The sequence below is a fragment of the Phaethon aethereus genome, assembly GCF_964289735.1.
Source record: "Phaethon aethereus genome assembly, chromosome: 3".
Lineage (NCBI taxonomy): Eukaryota > Metazoa > Chordata > Aves > Phaethontiformes > Phaethontidae > Phaethon > Phaethon aethereus.
In genome coordinates, this window is record NC_138576.1 from 99,254,897 (window position 1) to 99,279,181 (window position 24,285).

Consider the following 24,285-nt stretch of genomic DNA (forward strand, 5'->3'; position numbering starts at 1 on the left):
GTTTCATTCATCTTTGGCAATTAAAAATAAATCTCTGTAGTACTGCAGCCAAAGTATCATGTGATGAGGCATTTATACCACAGCTTTTTATTAGCATGAATTTTGAAGAAAATTTCAGAGTATAAATTACAAGCGATGAGATAAAGGGAGGGTAATCAAACTCTCTAAACAACACTTTAATTGCAATAGAGAAAATACAGTAGATGTATTTCTTTTATATGAATAATAAAGAGAGTAACTTCAAAAGGCCACTATTTGGTAACGTGGACAGGTTCAATATCTAAGTAAAATCCTGTAGAAGTGTATTGGTATTAGAAATTGTCTACTTGAAAAAATATATTTAAAAACTGAAGCTGTTTTGAACAGTATAGGCCACAGAATATTGCAGGATTGCTCAGGTTGCCTGGTCCAGTGCTCTGAGCAGTTCACTGCCCTGCAGAAGCGTAGAGCTGCCCAAAACGGGGACGTTCACCTCACAGTCATACCTTGTCAACTCGGGCAACAAGTAGGGTTCGAATGAGGGCCCCAGCAGACGACTGGTCATACCTGGAAGAGATTCGGGATGTGATTAGTGATGTCAGTCATGGTGCCGAGACCAGAGAGAGAGGACTTCGTTCCTCTCCTCCCTCTTCTGTTTATACCAGTTATAATTTCATTTTGTGTTTATGTCAATATGCCTCAAAGCACCAGCAGTTACAGGTGTCAGAGCAAACCTGTGCATCGCCCTGCGTTAAACGGCTGCAGGCGTGTCACACGGACTGGTGCAGTTTTTCACCTCCATCCCCAATTTAGATAGTTCTGAGAAAAAGGATAGTGGTGCAGATAAGGAAAGCTGTAGTAAACAACCGTTTCTAAACTGACACCCACTCCCCTTATATATTAAAAGGGACATATCTGTCCCCTTTAATTCTTATTTTAACTTTCAGAAGGCCTGTGTTAAGACTCTAACCTACAAACCTCCCATATCGATGCTGCAGTGAAGTTGTTCAGTACAATTTAATCAATGCCATCACAAGACAAGAGTATGGATGGAAGATGAGGATGACTGGCCGTCCAAGGTAAAAATGTATTTAGTTTAATTGACATTAAAGGCAAAAATAATTTTTTCTCATATTACAAATGTCAGCGTTAAAGTTTCACACTAAACAACAACTAACTTTTCATTCTATGAAGCAATACACGTTTGGTTATTGGTTTATCATCCTCCTCCATATTTTTTTAAGTGTTTTCTTTCATGCAATCAGTACTGGAACTATATACCAACACTTTCCAATGTCTGTATTTGACAGCTCTTACCTGATGCTTTATGAGCTGGCTGAACAGTATAGTCCTGATAATGGGAACTGTAAAATGGAGGGGGAAAAGCTGCTGCTTTCAAATTCTCACCAGGACTGCCACAGGTGGGTGGTTGCTGCTGCTGCTGCAGTTGATTCATTGGTTGGCTCAGACCTCTTGAGTTACAGACAAATTCATCTGATTTATACAGTTGGGGGGGGCAAAAAAAAAAAAGTTAAATGAAGCCAGTGTAGTAATTATAGTAGATAATACTAATTCAAAGCAAAGTGATCTTTGGCGTGACGGTCACACAGCATAGGGATACATACCTACATCTTGTCCCAAAGGAAGTCCAGAAACAGCACTAGCTCTAGAAGTAGTATTGCACCCAAGATATGCTTGTGTAAGGAAGCCCAATGTTGTAAAGAGAAATCTCAGAGCTAGAGCTGATGCTGTCTGCACCTTACATCAGCACAAGGTAAACTCATCTCCATTAAGCTGATCTCTCTTACCTCCAAAGCAAGGATGTGAACACACATGAAACCATCTACCTGACAGTTGTCCAATGTACCTTAAATTGTTCGGCATTTAGTTACACAACCTGATCATTAATTTTAGCTTAGTGTAATATTTACAAAGCTTATTTGCATTTCCTTTTGAAAGAGGTTTTTTGTTTCTATTCAACCTGTCTTAAAATGGTGTTTCAGTACTTAACATTGCAAAACCACTTTCTTTTGTCTTACCAGTAAGAACACTTGTGCTGAGAGACTTTTTTTCTGTAACCAAGGAACGGTTTTCACCTTTGAGAAATTTCATTCTCTTCCACATTAGGTGAGATGGGTTAATGACAGATGGATCGCCCTAGAATGTGAAGAAAAGCAAAACAAATAATTACACTGATGACCAGGGTGAGTCCAAAGTTGTGAAGGGGATGCATTTCTTACGATTACCCCACTCAGCTGTTGCAATGCTTGTTCTTCATAATCCAGTTGTCGCTTCAGCTTCAAGCTGTTAGACAGAGCAATTCTTGCCGGGTTTATATCTATGCCTCGTTGTCCAAAAGCATCCAGGGGCCTGTGGAGAAAAGATCTCTGGGTGAGTGAGCAGAGAGGCAAATCTCAACCATCGTGTTAATTTATACAGATTCTTCTTTCACTTAAGGTGTCTTTGACACATGATGATAGTGGACAGACCTCAAGCGAATGTTTTTATTTCCTTTTGCAGTCATCCCACAAGCTTTGGAAACTTTTGACTTTTGGGATCAAAGACTAATGAAAGTCTAGCACAAAAAGCCTCTAGGGATCTCCAGGCACACATAAAAATGCTGTGGAAAAGAAAGTAATGCGATTTTTAAGGATAGGATTTTGAGAGCCACACCTGTCCCCTTGCTTTGAATACTAAATATGAACACAAAGGTTGCTGTTTGGGGACAAACCCTCTTTTTCCAGACACATATTCAGACAGTGGTGTTTCTGCCAACATGAAATCTCAGAAGGCAAACTGTGAGCAAACTGCACAGCTTCATGTTTTAAAATGACCACTGCTATTTTATGTACTCCCTGAATGTTTCCACGTGACCAACACTGAAGACCCAAGAGCTACAGAGAAACTTCTAGGTATGATAGGAGACTTCTAGGACTGTAGCCTCGGATCTACGTCTCATCGCATACTGTTCACGTGTGTAAGTGAACAAGGTGAGGAAAGGTAGTAGAAAAAGAGCCTGTCATTTTTAAATCTTAGTTGTAGTATTTACATATGCCAACAATAAATGTTCTGTCATCCCTCCCTCTCCCCTATTTTCCGTTGTGCAAAAAATATAGGCATGGTAAGAAAGGATGCATGGGTCCAAGTTTCCTGCTGGACCAGTAAGCCTTTTCAGTACTTCTCTTAAACTGCGTAAAGTCAAGCAGGCTTTGCAAAATTACTGGCATAATATTTATCTGACCAGCAGGAAATCCATTCATGCATCCTTACAGGCAATGAAAAATTAGCCCGTTTCTGCTTCCATCAGACTGCCTGCCACTGGGAGAGCACCACACTAATTTCCCCCGAGGTACAGTCTGATGCCTGTCAAAACAAACTTATTCCCACTGAATTGAGAGAGAGAATTTTTCAAGATTACGCCCTGCCCCCACCCCCAAAATCTTTTCTGAGTAAAATACATAGTTATACCACAGAAACTCTTACCTTTTTTTATATATGGGCATGCTCGGAGAATGTACTGGTGGCCCTGAGGGGGAACTTGATAAGGATCCTGAGTATTTATCCATGAGTCTCCATTTAGCAGGAACATATTCTAATGGGGGATCAGGTGGCCATTGGGTGTTTGGTCTTCCTCCCATCGAAGACAGGGGAGTGCTGGCTTGGTCATGGTACGGTGGCAGTGATGACCTACTCACATTGTTGAAGAACACCGATGATAGGGACCCATGACCAGGGTTAATGTTTTTATTTGATAGCTGTGGGCAATATTTCTCTGGGAGGAACTGATTTTGTGAAGCAGAAGCAAGGGGTTGGAAGATGGTACTCATGCTACTTAGACTCTGCTGGGTATTTTGTGCACTTTCAGAGAGAGGGCGTTCCTCTTGGCAGATGGGGCTGAGCTGGAAATCTTCCCCATCCATAGGAATGTAAGGAGCCAAGGTTTCAAGGTCCAGTTCATTGAAGTCAGTCTGTGCAAAAATAAGTTCATAAAGAAACTAGAAGTTATTAATAGCTGTGGCAGTTTGTATGATATGGAATACTAGTAGATGTGCAGCTGAAAAATCACTGTGTGCCAAATTTACCTACATGAAACTGGCCAGCTCCTATTTAAAGACGTCTTATTTCTATGACTAGCATACACGTTCATCATAGCAGCAGCAGCAAAGCAAAGCAAGACAACAAACTGAAGAAAAAAACCTCCCTGATAAGCAGTATTTGCTAAAGCAGCTTGCACAGAGCCTGCAACATCACTGTGATCTGAAGTAGACCTTGTGTTTCATCACGCTTTCAATAACTTGTCTGCCAAGACTCTACAACATGCGGCATGTAGTTCAACCTTGGGCTTTTTCATGCTAAAACAGAAAACACAGCTTTCTCACAATCCAGCTACATGAAAAAAAAATGCATTTAAAAATGCAAAAGTTTTAAAAAAAATGTATTTGGAAGGACACTATTGCAGTTAAATCCATACTTTTTTTTTTTCCCTTGGAGGACTAGTCATATTTAAATTAATTTCTCTTGGTGTTTAACCAGAGCTGAACAGAGAGGGAGATCACTGTTGGCTTCCAGTCAGTTCATGACAGGGACACTTTTCTAACCCTCATTTATCCCACCAAAGCTGCTGCTGTAGTGGGACACACCTGAGCAAGCAGATGCTGAATCTGACAAAACTAAAGTTTGCACATATCAAATGTAGCACTGAGTTTGATCCTCATGCACATTTTCCTCCTATCTATCTGTCTACTCTTTCTGTTGCTTTCATTGCTGTTTCTATGTCCAGAATCAGGTGAAATTTCTTCAGGACATGCACCTCATTTGGGCCCCAGTCACCCCAAACTTGCCCTACAATTAATAGGAGGAGATGAGTGCAAGGTCCAAGCTGCCAGCCAGCAGTGCCTGTTCCTTTCTCTTAAATCTAAAGAGGTATAAACTCCTAACAAAGGCATTTCAATTAAGTATCTAAAAAGTTAGGTGGGCTGAATCAGGCCTACACCTTTTATTCACTAGCTTACTTGATGTAATATTACAATACTGGAGGATTAAAAGAGTTATTTATAGAGGGAATTTCTACACTTACTTACACCCTGATTAGAATGCAGGAGATGTAGACTGTTATGTTACTTTATGGGCAAGTAATTGTCACAGCTCTCTGAAGTCCTCCCAAGAGGTAAGACAAGCAGAATATATCCAAAACAACAGTTTTCATTTTGTAGTTAAAGGAGATATGTGATATTCCTTTCTCATTTTGGTGTTTTGCAAGAATTAGTTTATATTTGTTCTAGAAAGGATGTTTACTCGCTAGTCATTAGGCCAGATTAAAAAAAGATTGCTGCTGCTTATATTCCTTATCCAGTCTACGGAAGCTTCCAAATTCTGAAAGCTCCCTGCTGCTGCTTCGTAGCAGTGCTACCACAGTGACACCCTAAGGCACTTGCTTCAGAGGGTTAGGGATAGAAATTTACACTGCAGCTTTTGAAAGTGTATATTTTGTTAGCGTTGTGCATCAAAGTTTTGGTGTACATGTGCAAATGCAATTTGCATGTAAGTTACTGCGTCTGCCCATACATCTGTACTACCTGCTAGCGCAGGCGACTGATTTGTATGGCTTTTGGCAGAGATATTGGTTCCTTACCTGGGAGTTGCACTGACTTTTTGATTCGGTGTCCATGGCAAAGAGTTTTTCAATCACCTCAATCTTAAGATCTTCATCCACAGAACTGTAGTAATCTCCTGGGCTGCTTGGCTGCACAGAAATAAGAATTTGCTATGAGCAGCAAGACAACCACTACACTGGCTTAGCATCATGCAGTTTATACTGTGCTATTCCGTAACACATCTTTCCTGTGACACCAGGCTGTACATATGGTGTCCTCCGAACCCAAAACTGTCCGCTTCTATCATATGTTTTCTGCAACACAAGAATACTACAAAATTTGAGGACTATACTGATTAACAAAGGCACCCAATGCAGGAACCTAGTTGTCATCTTAGTTTAAATGTTTTTTGACAACTCAGACCAGCAACGAGAGATGTACACTATTAAATACTTGTATCAAGAAGGGAGCTGCTTAGCACTAACTCAATGTCTTTATTTAAATGGGACATCCTCTGGTAAAGGTTGGCTAAGAGTGGCTCCAGCTCTTGGGGGCAATGCCCCAAAAGCACATTCATCCTTTCAGTGAGGAGCTGCTCTCAAAAGCCTGAGTTGGGTAAAGTTTCTCGACTAGAGGCTATAGCTTCTAGTTAACAAACAGAAAGAGGCCATATGGGTCTGGGGTAATGCTGCTAATGACCGCACCATTTCACATTGGCTTTTTATTTAAGGCTAACTCCATGAGGTGGTAGCACATTCTTCTGCTAGTTGTTTCACAGGTTATAGAAATTACTGAAGGGCAGCTGGGAGAAAATGAGGATTGCAATGTAAAGGCAGGGTATCATGCCTATTTGATGTTTTAGATATTGGTGCTTAAGATATATGCAGCACAGGAGGCATATAGATACACTGGGTCTTGTTAATAAGCGATGAGACAGGACTGCTAACATGAAAACATCATCTATGTACATCGATGGGACTTACATACAAAACATACCATGCTTTTTTTTCTTTTTTTAGCGCTCTTACCGTGGAACAGCTACTGTTGCTGCTTGCACTTGGAGTACTGCTGCCAGGTGCAATCTGAGGCATTGTAAAGGATGGTATTGTCAGTGTTTCACCTTGAGCAGCGTGGCTTTTCACTTCCACTGGCCATGCTTTGTTTGGTGTCAAAACAGCACTGGGGAAGGCAGGGGCCTCCTCAAACTTCTGCGTCCCTGCATGGAGTTTTAACAATATTAATGGATGCTTTTAGGTTGTGCTGTGTTATGATATAATTGCAGCTATTCATCGAAAGTAAAGGCTGCTCCTAGTTGCCATGACAATAAGTTGGCACAGACTTAATGCCTGTTGTTTAGTCAGCAAGAAAGCCTGATTCTGCTCTCATTCACAGAAATTTTCCACTGGGGTGAGCACGTGGGCTCTTATAGCCATTACTCCTGATTTGTACACACAGCAAACAGACCTTGTCTGTGAAGTTTCTAAATGTAGGCTCATATGTGGTTCTTTGTTGCACAAAAATTATTTATACAAATACTAACCAAAATCCAGGGAAATAATGGCATCTCCAGGTGTTGGTGCCAGCTGAGCAAGCTCCTCTGGTTCCTCCTTTAACTTAGTAAACAAGAAGTCGCTCTTCTCCGTGCCAGGGATGCCACTCTCATAGGCAGTGCTCATTGTCAGCAGGTGAGGCTTGAAGAGTGATTCCGTTTGGTCCATGGAGAACACAACATCATTCTTCTCAATTTCACTAAGAAGAAAATAGCTTTTAGGCATTTTGCACTCTAAAAAAAACCCAAAAGATGCGGGTAACGTAGGCAGTACAAACTCTCTAAAGCTGGGGCCCGTACAAACGTTTTGGCCTCTCGGTCGCATGCCAGGCTCTCGACAGGCAAGGCACGGTTCCAGCGTTGCTGAGCACCACCATCTCAGATGACGCAGAGAGTGTGGTTAGGTCTTCTGTGGGAATACTCGGGGCTTTGTTGCTCTGCTTTTTAAAGGGATGTAGTCGAGGCTATAATGACCCAGACTATCACTCAAATAAGTATTTCCTATTTTGGCCCCATCTAAGACCAAAACTACTTGAGTTTTACCAAACAGAGGCAAAACTCCTGGTTGGTCCTGATTTTTGAGGCCATAAACAGCTTCTCCTAGCAACATAAGATACAATTACTACTTCATTTTATCTCTCTGTCACAGCACTAGAAAAACAAAACACATTAGCAGTTGTGTTACACAATAAAATCTTCAGGGCAGGCTTTATACTCTATTGTATCAGCACAGCAGCCTCTCTGCAAAAGAGAAAGGCTGTGGTGTTATTTCAACAGCGTCTATGGGAACAGGCATGCCACATTTTTCATCGATGTCTAACATCAGTAAACAAGACTGAACAAACATGACTAAATTGATTTCAGAATAACAACACTGAATAAATAGACCCTTCAAAAGTTCCTCTGACTCTTGCATTTCTTCCAGCACATGAATCCATACGTGGTTTTGCTGTCCCATAAAACTTACCTCAGCACATAGTTGACACAGACGATACACTGAGGCTGTAGGTTGCGCGTATTGTAAATCACTGTTCCCTGAGTCTCCAGCCATACGTATCCACCGTGCTTGGCAAGCATACGGTACTGGCCTGTCACTACTTGACCTTTTGTACACACTGAGAAAAGGGGGCAGAGAGATTTAAGTAATGCAGCAGGACAGGAAAGCACAACATGTAACACTTGTTTTAAATAAACCCGCTTCTGAGTTTTCATTGTGCAAAACTGCACTAAGACATTTGTTAGCAAAGATGCTTAACTTTGGGAAAATTCAGCCATTTTAAATAAAAAGGGGGCTATTCGTTTAAGGTTTTCACTCAAGATTGGAAATTTGAGTTCTTGAGATGGTCCAAGTATTCAGATCAGAGTGCAGGATTTTTTAAAATTTAAAGGTTAATTTAAAGATCCCAGCTGCCCCCGAAATAATGCCTGCCAACTGCAGGTTTCTTGAGAGTCCCTGTTCTAGAAGTGCCTCAGTTTGGGCTCCCAAGTTCATCTGTAGAAAAGTGAATTTATTTAGGAAACTATTTAATAGTTTCCTCATTTAGGTGATGGATAAGCCCAAGAGCCAGATGATTGAAAAGCTAAATTCACCAAAAAAAATGTTGTGGTTTAAATCTAAGGTATACAGAGAGATAGGTGTAGAGTTAGGAGCTGGAGATATCAACACCATAAATAAAGTGAAGGTGTCACTAGCACAGTATTGGTCTTAAGAGGCTGAAGAAGTAATATCATTCTTAGAAAAAGCATCAAAATTAAGAACAGTAAGTGGGACTCTTGCCTAGGAGAAAAAATAAAGACGAACTACTGTATTTCTCTGTCTGCTTGAACTGTGGTGTTCCTCTGCAATAGCTTGAAATTAGCAGCCTAGAAGGAACCAAGACCCACGTGACAAATAATGCTTATTTATGTCTAAATGTATTTTTTTAACTGGCCTGTGTTTCTCAAGTAATAAACTGACAATTGTACAACCAGGGTTTAAAGCTTCGTCTAGATGTTTGAAAGATGAAATTCCCCACTCCTCCTGCCAAATATTTTGTAATATTTGAAGAGAATGAGTTTTCAGTATGGAGCTTTGAACTTCTGAGATCTAAAGTTTTATGATGTCCTCTCTGCTGTAAATCCTTTCCTAAAAGCAATGAATACTGTCATGCAATTCACAGTTGTCAGTTGAGAAAAAATATCGTCAATCAATGGCAATAAAATTAGGGCTGGAGTATGCAAGCAGTACTCGTACTAATAAAGAGGTTGTATTTGTTAAGCAGACGTAGTCGCACCGAGTAGCAAAAGTGGGAGCTGGCTCAACTAAACCTTTGACCACATTGGCAATCTTTCCTTTTAAACAGCTTTTACACCTGAAATGTGTAATACAAACACACAAACTAATGCCCTAAAAATAATGCAGTTTGACCCAGTAAGGCTGAAAACTTGATTCTGCAGTCTTTGTACAGAAAAATTCCTTGTGAATGTAGCCATTAACAGAAGCTATTTATTATCAGTCTCTCCTACATCGCCACCATACAAATGTACAAATCCAGGCCTCTGAAACCCAACGACTGTTTTGCAGATAATTGTTGCTGTGTTTACCCTTCTATCTCTGAAGTTTGTTTGTTTTCTTCCTAGGAGTATTTAATCATCCTTCATTTAATTTATTTAGACAAAGTAGAACATTACTTTTATTGATTAAATACTTCTGGTGGAACAAAATCAAGAGGCTTTCATTTCAAAGTGTTTTAGTGACTGGACTGTTCTGCTCTGCTTGTGAAACATAATTACACTGCTTCCTAATCATCAGCTCATCAATAAGAATCACAGTGTAGGCGCCTGTTACATTACAAAGAAGCTTTTTACTGCTTTAATCTTTATTATTATTATTATTCAAAGCATGTCATGTTCTGATATAATAAAGTACAGCAGAATCCCTCCGTGGGGTAATCTCATAAATTCCTAATAGACTCGTAACTGCTGACTTTGTTATCAACGCTACACTTAAGGTTCTGCCTTCAGAGTGAACTTTTCACTTTTTTTTTTTTTTTTTTTTAAGTATACATTACCTGTATCTTTACAGAACTAGTAATATCTCAATGAAATAGGTTCTGGTTATATTCCTTATCTTTGGATGGAGAAAGGAGGGAAGGCAGGAATGAATTATTTGAATACGAAATTTGGTTTTTAATTGCTGAGAGACACTTGAGAAATATGATTCACTTGGAAGGCCTGTCAAACTTCTGCTTCGTACTACCCAAGTGGCAGGTCCCAGATGGTGACATTCAGCTCCCCACTGAAGTCAACAGCAAAATTCCCATTAGCTTTAATGGCAACAAGAACAGACTCTAAATGGAAGCGATTACAGATGATTAGTCGCAGAATTGGAAAATATAGCTCTGCAGAGTAGATTTGTGTAATGTGATAGAGATTTTCATCTTGTTTGCGTAACGTGAAAAACTCGATATGCTAAATACTGCCCAGTGCACTCTAATCTTCCATTTGATGGTGACTAATTAAGACTTTTGTACTCTATATGCAACTATACTTCCAGCCAAGAACACAAACACTATTGTGGCTTGCTTGAATGTGAGGTTGTTATTTCACCTCAAGAAAAAAAAAAACAAAAAACAAAACAACAACAAACCTGCAGTACAGTAAGACTGCAATAAGCATGATTTATCGCTACGTTGGAAGGAAGGAAAGGATTCCTGCTTCTATCCAAGATACTCATTTGAAGTTTTTCTCCCTCTCTGTCTTCAAATTTCAGTCTCTTTCCCCTATTTCCTACGCGTCTTTACAACACTAAACGGTTGGCACTGTCAGAATTGATGACTGTGTTATTGCATGAATATATACTCTATACATAGCATATGTCTAATAAAAACTATTGTTTAATAAATACAAGTGTGCTGAACATGAATTTTGAGGTGGATATTTCCATGTAAAAATGAACGTGGCCAGGAAGAACTAATAAGTTCTGTATAGCTACATGCTAGGAAGAACTAGTAAGTTGCGTATAATCTATATTACCTGCTTGGTTACCCTGTGCATTAGACAACATTATCAACAGCATGCATTATGAAACCTAGGGATTTTCTATTTGGAGGACTGATATGTGTTTTTTCAAGTCACAGCTTGCTGTCACATTGCTTTTGTGGTTGTTCTCCGAGTTGGTAAGAAGCCCGATTGTCCCAGAAGACACAGGAAGTATTTATCTTAGAAAAACTAAAAAGGTCAAATTTTCTGGCCATATAAACTGATGGCTCAGTCATGGCCAACAGTATTTATCACAGCACCGGCTTTGGTCCCGTGCTTCCAACAGTAAAGCTCATCCATGCTGATCCTGTGCTATCATAAACACTATGGAACTGTTTGATCCTAAATATTTATAACCTGTGCAGTGCACGGTGTCTTGAGCACTTTTGCTGGTATAACTGACCCCTCTAGACTTCCCCTTGCCTTCATTCTGCTTCACGACCAGTCCTCATGCCCAACAGTAAAAGTTTGTAGGGCATGGCCCTTTTCAGTAGGCATAAATGGCATCTGGAGATACACTCTACATAACACAAGGTGAGTTGAACTGCTAGAGCAAGGAGCAACTTCAATCAATGCTTGGTCAAAACAGGTACTAGAAACTCTCCAGAAATCTCCACATGGACAAGTCCCAACTCAGGGGTCCCATTTAATGAAGTAGATAGGGATGACCAGCAAGGGTGCTCGCTCTCTCCTATTACCAGAGATTGCCAGTTCTCATTTTGTTCCCTCCTTGCTATTGTTGCACTCTTAGAAATGCAACTCCACGACTCAAAAGCAACACTGCAGCATACCCCCCGATTTCTCAGGATGACTCTCGATAGCCCAGCATAGGATACAGACATCCTGTTGGTGAATACCACCAATTCATCTGTTGAAATCACGAACCTAAGAAACAATTTTAACAAATACATTCCCAGACAACTCTCTAAGTACAGTTTGATTTCTTTTTTTTTCTTTTAAGCAGCTCTGGAAATAGGACAATTCGTACCAACACTGTTTTATAGCACACAACTTTAATCACTGCCAAACATTCTTTCAAGTAACATTTCAACTCAGAACTGTCCTGAACCCTTGCCATCAGAGCTAATGCATATTCCCTTTTCCCCTTAAGGTCGGACAGTTATTCTTTGCTGCTACTTTTCTCTGGGAAGTACAGAAACACTTTCTGTAAGTCTGTTTGGTGGGCAATTCCCTACAGACATGACCTAAGTCATGGGCTTTTTCCTGAGGACAGAGACCTTGATCATAGTAACTACAAGGTGAGGGGGTTTTTTAAGCTTCTGTACGCTAGTCTAGGAGCTTTGCTTAATTTTTATAAAAAGAGCAGCAGCAGACATTTAAGTGATGCGTTGTTGAGAACTCTCCTATACACTAGTTCAGTGTCCATAACAGCCAAAAGGTGGGAAATATCATTTGTACATTAGTGCACCATACTGTCTCCAGCCATAGCGCCAACTCTGAGGACAGAGACTGAAGATTTAAATCCAATAATTTGGATTATATCTTATGTGATATAATATATATCTATTATATATCTGGTATATCTAATTGATAATTAGATAATAATTTATATAATATAAAATAATGTATAATTATATACTATATAATAAACAGATATATAAGATTATTATATAATAATAGATATCTTATGTGTTAGAGAGAGGAAGCATTAACTACGTGGCATGCTGAAGACAGGGAGCAGATCTTTGATCTGATCTCTGCTCCCAAAATAATTCGAGTACTTTACATTATAAACAGCTAAAATTGGCAGTTCACATAGGCATAAGAATAACAAGATGATGATGTTCCTAGCAATATATATTATTTGTATAATGAATATTCCTTTTAGAAAGTCTGCTCACACATCTGTTTTGGGTGAGGAAGATAGCTGTTATTTGGTAGCAGAAGACAGACAGACCCTTTGGAAAGATCAGCCGTAGGTTTCAGCTAGACAAGCACGGTAACATGTAAGCTTTCTTGCAAAGCCTAAATAATGTTCTCGGAAAATATCTGCACATAAGGTGTATTTGTATTTTCAACTACTTATTGAGGTACCTGCAAGCTGTGCTTTATGTACAAACTATAAAGAAAAATAAGAATGTGACTTACAGTTCTGGTGACTCTTGGTCATACTCTCCGAGTCCAAGGCATGGTAGAACTCATACGCTGAACGGCCCAGCAGCTCCTCTGGATGGTATCCAATCAACTCTGTTATTCTTAGTTAAGAAAAAAACCAAATATTTAAAATTCAGGTCACCTTAGCCTTATGCTTACATGTGCAGGGTAGCTATCAGCCTTAGACTAACAGAATTAAAACCGCAATACGAGAAATTCTGAACACATTAGGAGCTGTAGAGGACTTCTGATCATGTCTCTGAAATATTTCCATGTTCAGAATAAACTGCCTTTTACTACTACTGGAATAAAAATTCCTAGGGATGTCATTATGTGTGTTGCAAATTTTCCCAACCCTATTGCACAGATCTCTGCTAGAAGGTCTCAGCTGGAAAACCATTGCTGACAAAGTTCTCAAGCTGTCCACTACATGCAGAAACACCCAACTACCATAATTCAAAATCAAATGCATGTGAGGAGGGTAGTGGTTGGCACCATCAGATTTAAAAGTATGCATACATTTAAAAAAACATACATAAAAGGGTTAAATCACTACTTTGGGTATTGATTTAATAAAATAAAAATGCAAGGTGAGAATCTATGGGCAGTTAAAAGGAAAAAAAAAAAAATCAGCTCTTCTACTTAGTGTTTCTCAATTATATGAGAACTTTAGCATATGGATTGGGTTACTCGGGTGACCAATCCACAAACTCAGTAGGATTTTACACAAAGAAAGTTATGATCTCAAAAACTAGATTTTTTTCCCAGAGCCTGAGTACTCGGGCAAGGCAGGATTTCTTACAAGTTCCTGAGTAAATGAAAATAGGTCATCAAACTGTGCAGATGATTTTCTCTACTGAGGGGCTGGAGGAAAAGCATTCTTTTTTCCTAAATTCAACTTGAAATACCATCACACACAACTTTACAGGAAACATGGTTAGTAAAAAAGATTAAAATAAAAAAATCCTCTTTATGCGTTCAAAATCAAACATATCATATCTTCTGGGAAAAGAAGGAAACATCACTTTCTCAAGTCAGCCACAGCACTCTTAGATGCCTTTTCCTAGCTTTTAAACTACAATAACAACCTTGCAGAGAACAGTATGAAAAATGACTGCAAACTGACTGCTAAGCTGTCACAAACCCTGAAAAGCCAGGAGGCTTGAAAAGGAATGGTCACATCTTGCAGCACATCGCTGCCATCAATGGCAGTGCCCGAGTTTTATGCCTCCTAACTCCTGTGGAAAGGTTTTATCTGCTGCCACCACCACATCTGCTTAGTGGCGTTGCTACTTTTAAGAGACACGTCCTCAGGTTTGCGTACTCCCTGGAAGGACAGCTTTGGCCCAGCCTTCCAGACACAAGCATGTCTTTACAAGACAGACATGTAAATACTGTAAAACAAACAGAGCAAGGGCATGGCATTCATCTCCTGGATCCCCCTCCAGCAAGGAAGACACATAAGATGGAGCTATTTTGTATATGGTTTGAACGCCAAGGCGTTGAGTCAGCTTCTCCCTCGCCTCCGCAGAACTGTATAGCTTATACCCCCAGGACACCTTGGTTTTGTCACTCTGAAAACTACTCTCTGTCCTGATTTCCATGGAATGAACCTGGGTTTGTAGTGGTTTAGCTGAGCAAAAACTGTGGTTGGTTTTATTGGGTTCCCCCCGAAGACTTACTCTTCTGTTTATGTTTACAGTTAGACTAACAAAGGGGAAATTCTGGAATCGGGTTTCAAAGAGAGTTGCTTTTTTTGACCCTCTTCACTGTCAACCTTCTGAGCTTTTAAACTTCAGCCCAGTCAAATCTGTAACTTTTCTCTGAAACCACAATTGCTTTTTCTTTTTTAATAAAAGCAGAAGTTCTCATAGTGAGTTGGTCATCAGAGCGGAACCATCAGGAGAAAACACCAAATACAGAAGGAGCCCTAATAAAAGTAAGGCTCCCAAAATCCAGTTGGTGCTTGCCTTTACGCAGTCAGCTGGGGCACACTGGTGTAAGTGGCCCGGGGCGTCTGCCAGGACCAGTGTAAATATACAGTCTTTAAAAACAGAAACTATGGCTTTTGGTTATATAATGGCATAGTATCATAAAACCATCCTGGTTAGTTTGGAGCTCCTTGCAAGGGGAAGGCTTTTAAAAGTCAGGAAGTTGAGGATTTACTCTTAATCCAGTCATTGGGAGCTCAGAACCAAGTAGGGGTTGAGCAGGGAGAAGGAAAAGGAAATAAAGATAATGGGGAAAAAAAAGAACTATCATGCACCCAGCAGCACCAATGCAAATCCAAAACCACTTTACAGCCTTCATGGGTGCCAACAGTGGAACTCAGATAGCAAGCAAAAAACATGTGTTACAGCAGGCTGAGGGACTCTTAACTCTTACTGCATAAGAATTGCAATCTCTGTGCCAAATTGTCTATTCCAATCCTGTAATTCCCCTCTCAAATTGCTCCTCACTGATCAGTTCGTAACGAGCGTCCTCACTGTAAAATTACTCTTCTTGCCATTCCATGGCACAGAACAACTTGTCGTACAATCCTGCTGTGACAACGTCAAATTTAATTAGATCTAATGTAATCCTGGATGAAAGTTAGCAAGTGGTAGGTTGATACCTTTTTACAACAACGAGCTAAAAAGTATACAGGAAGATAAAAATAAGATATCAAAGAATTACCCACAAACCCCACAACACTTGCTAAATTCTAAACCCACGCCTGGTAACAGTAAAATACTAATCAAGAGCAATTGTTTTAAAACAGCCTCTATGCCCTTGTTAACTGACCTGTTAATCTGTTATATTTCTCTTTAAACACTCCTGGGAGTGAAATTATTTTTTTAAAAAGTATAGAATATTTCTTTCTCCTATCCCAAAAAACCCCTACAACTGGCTAATGTGTTTCCTAGGTATATTTTTTAAATGCTGCTATTTTATAACAAACGCCCTCTCTCCGAGAATTGTTAGAAGTATTGGTTTAGGGTGCACGAATTGGCAGATCAGACCATCCTTTATTCCTCCTCTGGTGCTGCTGACTCTGAAAAGCTTAAAAAAAAAAATCTTGTGGGCTACAGGCAGCGTAGGGCTGGAAATCAGATTAGCCAATTCTATGCCGCATTATGCACCAGGTCTGAGGCGGGCAGCTATCCCCGTTTCCATCACACCCATCCCGTGACAGTCCCGAGGGGTTCATGGAAGAAGACTGGCAATAGCCGCCAGCCTGAATGGTACCTGGGCGAGAAGGCAGCGAGCGCTTCAGCAAAAGTCTCTGCACTGACTTCACTTGAGCATTGCTTTGAGGTTCGCCAGTGAGGTGCACCCTCCAAACTCCACGTGCCTTCCACAGGAGCCTCTTTGCAATATGAAGTGCCAAGTGAATACACAGAGGACTAAGTGCAAAGGAAAAAGCATCCTATGGAGCTCCAAGGAGGAGGAGTACAAAACTAAAAGAGTCACAGAAATGTATAAGCCCTGTGGGACCAAAGGGTCATTTAAAAAACCCAAGTCCAGAACACAAGACTTCTGCTTTTGCTTAGACACCAGACAGAAAATTGTTCTTTGTGCAAGCTGTGGAATGACAAAATTGGAAAACAAACTGTATGGTGGTTTTGGATGGCATTCCTGCCGTGGTAGGCTTTGTGTTTCCTTTGCATTTGTAAAAGCTAAATTGGTGCTAATTGGATAATAATAATTTTTGTTGAAGATGACAGGTGGGCTGAGAGGCTGTTTATTCTCCCGTTAACCACTTGTTTCTGAAAACACAAATACCTTGGGGGGAATCTTAATTTTGCCAGACTGGCCCTTCAGTTTTCTGAGCTATACTTGTCACCATGATGTACTGAGGGCAAAATCTCAGAAAAGACATTAAAGAGGTGGGCAGTAGCCCTCCGCAGTAGCGGATCTGTTCCAACTACCGTGCTCCTTAAATGGTTTTTGAGCACTACTTCAGCTTCTCTTAATATACCCATTTCTTTGGATGTGGAGTAAAGGCAAAGTTTTATGCTTAGGGTACAGAACGGAGAAACAAGTGATCTGAATCCTATTTCTAGATTTGTACAGCTTTGCCCTGCTTTATCTCTTTGAGACGCGGCAAAGCAAACAAAGCTCACTGCTTCAAAGGTTACATCTCCTAAGAGATGAGCTATTTCAAGTGCTTTGGTTTTTCTTAAAATTGTGCTTTTCTGTCTCTTTGTAGGAGCACAAAGCTTTTTATTGTATACCATTTCTTGAGTTAAAATAGTATCATAAGAACAGTCAGGACTGAGAAGTCAAGCTCTTTGAGAAAGACTGCTGTAATGTTTACTGCTCATCAAAAAAATAGCTGGGTGTATATTTGTCGGGCTGCATGTGGACTCTGTGTGTGAGGGTGTGGATCTCTTAATAAAGTCTTTCTGTATTCAAACTGTTACCAAGTTATTGAAGTTAAATTGGTCTTGACGGGAACAAACAAACAAAGTTATACTTAAAGCAGAATGAGTTAAAAGGAAAAAAAGGCACCAAAAAGAAAAAAAAAGCCCAACACAGCCACTACATCTGGGGTAAAGCACTCTGCCAGCCTGCTAGAGCGGGCAACAGGGCAGCATGGCAGTCCTGCCAAATACCCACATTTCCTCCTGAAAACATACATTGCTACTTCTACTCTAACCCAGGCCAAGGAGAAAAGGAAAAAAAAAACCCCAAACTGGGACCCCTGCCCAATCCTCAGAGGGACGGCTGGCCAGGTCAGGTGTATCTGCCCTGCTAGGCAAGAAAACTAGATGCATACATTAAAAGCTTCACCAGGACTCCGTCCTTCCTACTCATTCAGTCTGTCTACATCCAAGTTTTGTTATTAACAAAAGAAGTTGGTAATGTTTTTTCTTAAGTGTGGTGTATACCCAAAGCCAGTTTCAACAAATGCGAATCTCTCAGCACTGCACTGTTGTCTCCCTACTGCATTTTCCCCCTGAGCAGGGATGCCTCGAGGGACAGGAGGTCCATTCAAATGCTTATTTGCATTCTCACCTAATTTAAAAATATTCCCCAAATATAGGTCAAATGGCAAACTGACTTAAACCCTCACACAAGGTCCTGTGCCTGCATATTTCTGTTTTACAGGGACATAACTGGACACACAATGCAACTCAAGTTTCCTCTCAGTCGGGCACAGCCTGGATCCTACATGTACACTCGTATTAGGAGAAACCTAACTGGGACCAACGTTATTGGCATTGCATCTGCCCGCATCATCCTTTTCTGAATCACAATACATCCTCCATCACTCCTCCTTCAACTCTTCCATTAAAATGTTCCAATCAAGAAAAAGCAAAAAAAGACTATAACTAATTGGGTTTCTTCTAACCAGGAACACACAATTCCCGAAAGCAAGCCATGCCTTCAAAATAATGGAGAACATACGTTTTTCAGTGTGCCAGTGCCAGAGAACTGGTTTGTGACTCAGCCTCCGGAGTCACTGCCTGCACATCTTGCCCCACAACAGAATAGATTTGTTTCCTTACCCTTCTCTCCCCTCACACACGCTGCCCACAGTAATTACAGGCAAAGAGGGCTTCCCTCTCCCCTCCCAGCACTCTGAGAGGTTGCAGGGATGAAGGTGAGAAGCCACCACCACCTACGATGCCAAGTTACCCTCTCTGCTTTCAAAATCCTGGTCCCCTCCAAAACACAGCGTATGGCTTTCCTTTGTTATGCATAAACCATAAAGGCTGAGACTGCATGTGCTGGGGCAACTGAAGTAGTTTTGGGGTTTTCAATCAAATTCACATACAGTTTTCACTTCTGTTTTGTGGATTTTTCCATCACAGAAATATATTGCTAATACTTCTACCTACTCCTCGCCCCCATGGCCCTGCATGGGAAGAAACGCCGAGCATCAGCTATGCCACCAAGGTAACAAAATTACCTTCGTACAAAGCCTTGCCTTTTTTTTCCGACTACAACTCAGATCTCGCTGGTGATCTTCTCTGACACAAAAGCATTGTGCAGCTGAACTAAATCCTCACTTGGATTATTGAATTGTGCCACTGATCAGCATTTCTGTATTACGGCTAAAATAATCCTTCCTGCAAACCACTTAGCCAAGATAAGTGGAGCAAGGGAACATTTTTAAATTGCTCTCCAGGAATGGCTGAACCAGGTATTTAACAGAGCAACCTATTTTTATTATTTATATCTCACAAACATTTCTTAACAGGCTCATCACCTTGCAAAAGCTGTTCTAAAGAATACAAATATATCCCATCTAACCACTGGCAAGTCAGAGGCCCGCATATATAAATTATTTTTGGAGGGCAAAATATACGGGCTAATGTCACACACATTTCAAATGTGGGGTGGCCAGTCTTGTCTGCTTCACATCGCATCTGTCCTGTATCCTCCTGAGGAAAAGCCAAAAGAATCAAGGCACTTCATGTCAGCCAACTAGTTTTTGTTACAAAGCATTAAAAGGTAGCCAGCCTGTATTTTGCGTGTTGTTTTTGAGCTTTCCTAAGGAGATGATGGATGTGATCCTCATTTTCCACAAGGATAAATTTCAGCCTCATGTACGAGAGCAGCTCTCTTCTGTACGCACTTAAGCTTCACACTGAAGGCAGATGCTTCCATTAGTAAGGTCCAGCACGGCTGCCATTCATTAAGGTACTTCCTCAGAACTCCTAGAGTTTAACTGAATGCTTCAAAAATAAAAACTTAATGCTCCCTGGAAGCAGACCGTCCACACCAGATGAACTGCAAAGGGGATACTCGGGTCACTGTGGAAGCCTGCTAGAGGCAGCATTCTGCCCTCAAGGATATCAACCCTGAACTGGAAAGACACAGTCTCTTAGGGAGAAATGAGCTGTGTCAGTCCTGCTGCGTTGCTGCAGAAAGGCCAGAGTAGGTTGAAAAGAGTTTAGGCATCTGACTGGCACATGCTGCTTTTCCTCCTCCGCTCCTCAGCCTGGATTTACATTCTTGGCATAAGCTGCTCCTTCAATGCAATTTGTCTAGCAGCACCGAATTTGATAAGCACAGCTGAGTGTTTTGCATTTTTATGTGTCTAGTGATGTGTCGCCTGTTGGAGAGAAATCAACATCCCTCCGGGAGGGAAGCGAGAGCCAGGAGGATCTGCTGGGAAGAACCCGAAAGGTGCGTGAGTTCTCGTCCTCTTCTGGCCTGGCCTGGCTTTTACAGCTTTATCATAACCTCAATAAAACATGAAAATGTCCAACCGAAACTATCTAGTAAAAGACATGCTGTTTTGCTGCCCGATTTTAAAGAAAACTCTCTGAAATTCCCAAGTTAAATCCTGCAGAGGAAGCTGTTGTACTTCACTGCCATGTGATAAATTTTCCCCGTAAACCAACTCCCACTATTTAAGACAGGGCATAATATGTCATTCTTTTTAAAATAAGCATGTGTATCTTTAATGGGATACTTTAATCAGTCCCTCTAATTCTCATTTATAATTGCTTATGCTTTAAGTCTAGCAGAGTCATGTGAATGCTGCAAAATCCTCTGGTACTCTCCTCTAGCCTGCCACTGAATGGCCCCAGTAATTCAGAGGTACGTTGCTTTTAATAATGAATCACTACCATGTTGCTGCTTTCCCCACCGGCGGCAAAATCCTACTGATATCTCAATATTTTAATCCTGAAAGTATTAACACACACAAAAAAAAAGTCTGATTTATTGCAGTTACGTCAGAGGACATTTCTAGTTATGGCACACTTGCTGCTAAATTCTCAGAGAGGTCAGAAGAAGGTCAGTCACAAGTTTCACACTTGTAACCTTTCATCTACAGCTGCTAACACTGCTAGTTTATATGGTTGCTTCATCACATTGTTTAAAATAATCATCTTGCTTAGCACAAGTTTTAAAAAACCTTTGAAGGATGAAAAAAATTCTCAACCCTGTGAATTTTTGCGTAAAAAGCAAGCATGCTTATAATCCCACTGATAACCCTAAAGACCTCAGCGCTTGCTAGCATCTCTGAATTCCAGGAGACCAGTTTCATTAGACAGAAAACTTCATATTAAGTTCAGGGATGACCTCATAAACTTTAAAAAACCCCAAAACAAACACCAAACCCACAGTCCTACAGACAGGACTTTCTGGGGAAATGGAGAACAGGAGGACACTTCATGGCAAGGGATCTCTGGTTCACTCACACGCAGGGAAGATGGTTACCAAAATATGCAGAGGGGAAATCAGGCAGGTGGACACTAGGGGGATCTTCATTCTTTCCACTCAAGAGGAAAGTGTGGGGAGTGGACAGGACAGTGCCTTGCTTGAGCCAAGATCTTCCTCCTCTCCTTCATTTCGCCACTAAAAGGAGCAGATAAATGACCAGCAAAGGTTGTTTGCTTTTCATTGAGCAAGAGGCTGCAACCCCATTTCAGAGCTGCAGATGCTCTGGATGCCTTAGCAATTCTTAGTTAATCTAGAGCATAAAGTACTTTCCAGCTAACCGATAGTAGCATCCTGGGCCAAACCAACCATAAAACAATCCTTGACTAAGGTCCGTAAGGCATGTCATTTCAGACATTCTCTAAAAAACGAGAAGAGAAATCCTGTATACTCTTCCGTCTGTTAAAACCCAAGAAGCTAATCCTTACAGCTCTCCTAAGTTGCCTCATCTTCTGTCCGTGAACTTGAATTCCTCACTCAGCAGGAGGACGAAATACAGCAGGAGTACCATTTTGCCAAAATTGAGATTGGAGATGGATTAATTGAGCTGCTGAGTAGCTGTATTGGTAACTATAGTCTTTGTTTACTAGGTCCACACAGGAGAACGTTTGGAAGGACAGCTTGTTTTGTTCAAGAAGATAGAAACACCCGTAGAAAAGAAAAACCAGTGGAGTTTACCTGTCATCACAGTAGGTAAACTTCATGTCCATGCTATGGCGACTCAGGAAGGTCTTGCTGTCCAGGGGGATATCAATGTTTGAAGGATGCTGAATAGGCTCACACATTATTATAAGGCAGGTGAGAAGAGGCTCTTTATACCCACACAGAGTGTGAGGAGGGCAAGTGTTGTACACTTTAACTTGTCCAGTGCAGTGCAAAACCTGAAATAATGATTTCTGAATGAGAAACAAACTTGGAATGTACTTTCTCTACGTGCCAAAATGTCTTTTTACATCAAAAACACTTGTTATGGCTAAAATATGGTACCTTCCATGTTGCAGACTTGAGGTTAACAGTTCTGCCTCTGTTGGTAACAGTGCATTTCATCCTCATGAAAAAGTCACGCTCAGTTGACATGTCTTTGCTTTTCTTTCCAAAGCCTAGACCTGTATAAGGAAAATGGCAAATGAGTTTCCTCAGTTTTGCTTCTTGATTTTTTCTATTTATAAGCATGAAGTATTCAATAGAATTAACAGACTAATTCTCAGATAATTTACATGCAGAGACCATCAAAGATGCATGGACCATTGAAGAGCAGTCTGTAGAGCTCAGACCTAAAACTTAAGGTGGAACTTGAATGGGACTTTGTGCATTTAAACCTATGTTTTAGCTTGCAGCACATAAATCTTTGCTAAGTGTTACAAGTGAAAACATTATGCCTGTCTTAACTTGATGAAAGAAAAACACTAAACAAACAGCTCTTAGCACTATCATATATAAGCAACATTTGGCAAAACAAAACAAATCTGCAAAGTATTGAATAACAGTTAATGATTGCTCTAAGAATGAAAATTCCCCTTTACCATGACTAACAGATCTCTACTGTCAGCCAGTTACTTAATTTGGTTATTTAAAAAGCAAACAATGACTCTTTTCCATTTTCCTTATTACCATTTTTCAGACTCAGATTCTCTCGAATTTCTTCATGGTCACATGGATGAGTGAAGTCAAAAATGCTGTGCCCAGTTAATTCCACCTGTGCAGAAGGAAGAACTATATTTAGCCAAATAAAAGCAACTAATAGTATTTATCTGTTTTTAAATACAACCTATTCAGATGAAACCGGTCACTCGAGCTAAGTGCATCGACAAGGTGCTCAGAGACACAAATCCTGTGACCCTCCCTTTGTTTATCCTATGCGTAACTTCTCCTTTTCTCCCCAGAACAATTCCCTATATTTGGATTTGCACGGTGCAGTTAACACTGTGCCAACACCACTGGTTATTTTCAACACAGGAGAAAACCCCCAATCCACAAAGCAGGAAAGGGGGGACCCAAAAGAGCGGCTCTTATCCCCTCTTAAGTCCCAAGCTGAATAAATGTCCATTCTCCTCTCCAAGGTAGTATCTAGGAAGGCAAGCTGGCAGTCACCAAAGACACTATAACCTTGATAAAAAGGGAGAGGAAAAAACCCCCAACTGTTGTCTGGTGTGCAGGTACCTGCCTAAGAAATAAAACATTTTATTTCCAGTCTTTTTTGCAGTGACACGCAGCTGGTTTTCTGCATTTAGGCATAGGACTCGTTTCTAGGAATTGTATTACAAAGACAGGAAAGTGTGAGGGAACGAGTTACCTGGGTAAGACCCATGTATTTGTTGACATTCTCTGACAAAAAGATCATGTCTCCATCCTGTGTCACCACGGCAATAAATCCCTCCAAAGCTTTCAGGTACAAGTTGTCCATCTGCTGGTCTGCCTCTAGTTCATTCTCATTGTCAGCACATACTAAGAAAAAAAGGAAAAAAGCATCTGAAGTCTTCAGCAACCCAGGCAGCCTTTTTCAATGCAAGCACATCCATTACAAGGCAACAAAATATTTTCCTGCTGTTAGAACTTCCTTTCCACAAACCCTGTCTGGTGGGGCCTTCCTTGAGAAGAAAGCAGCCTGCACAGGGTATGAAAGGGATATCCTTATTACTAGAAAGATATTTTTCTAAACTTTCTGGCAGACCCTCTATACACCTTTAGAGTGTTTCAGGAAGACATGTTTTCAGTACGTAACATCTATATACCCAGACACTGAAGGACGTCTTCCTTGTGCACGTTCTTTTGGCCATATTCTTTTTGGAATTTGTGCATTCCTAACAAACAGCTTACAAAAGACATTTCCATCAGGTCAGGTTTTCTAAGAAGTTCAAATACTTT

General features: G+C 40.6%; 1 protein-coding gene across 1 annotated transcript in view; it reads right to left on the minus strand.

Moving 5' to 3' along the window:
* Positions 1 to 394: 394 nt before the first annotated feature.
* Positions 395 to 24,285, minus strand: part of EPAS1 (endothelial PAS domain protein 1) — a gene marked incomplete at both ends in the record, with an annotated part of 39,578 nt that continues 15,687 nt past the window's right edge. The window contains 14 exons of the mRNA XM_081998592.1: positions 395 to 546; positions 1,297 to 1,473; positions 2,019 to 2,136; positions 2,226 to 2,349; positions 3,463 to 3,947; positions 5,612 to 5,722; positions 6,602 to 6,797; positions 7,110 to 7,322; positions 8,090 to 8,237; positions 13,252 to 13,358; positions 22,099 to 22,301; positions 22,408 to 22,526; positions 23,032 to 23,116; positions 23,714 to 23,865. Of these exons, the coding sequence (XP_081854718.1) occupies positions 395 to 546; positions 1,297 to 1,473; positions 2,019 to 2,136; positions 2,226 to 2,349; positions 3,463 to 3,947; positions 5,612 to 5,722; positions 6,602 to 6,797; positions 7,110 to 7,322; positions 8,090 to 8,237; positions 13,252 to 13,358; positions 22,099 to 22,301; positions 22,408 to 22,526; positions 23,032 to 23,116; positions 23,714 to 23,865 (2,390 nt within the window). The remainder of the gene's footprint in view (positions 547 to 1,296; positions 1,474 to 2,018; positions 2,137 to 2,225; positions 2,350 to 3,462; positions 3,948 to 5,611; positions 5,723 to 6,601; positions 6,798 to 7,109; positions 7,323 to 8,089; positions 8,238 to 13,251; positions 13,359 to 22,098; positions 22,302 to 22,407; positions 22,527 to 23,031; positions 23,117 to 23,713; positions 23,866 to 24,285) is intronic.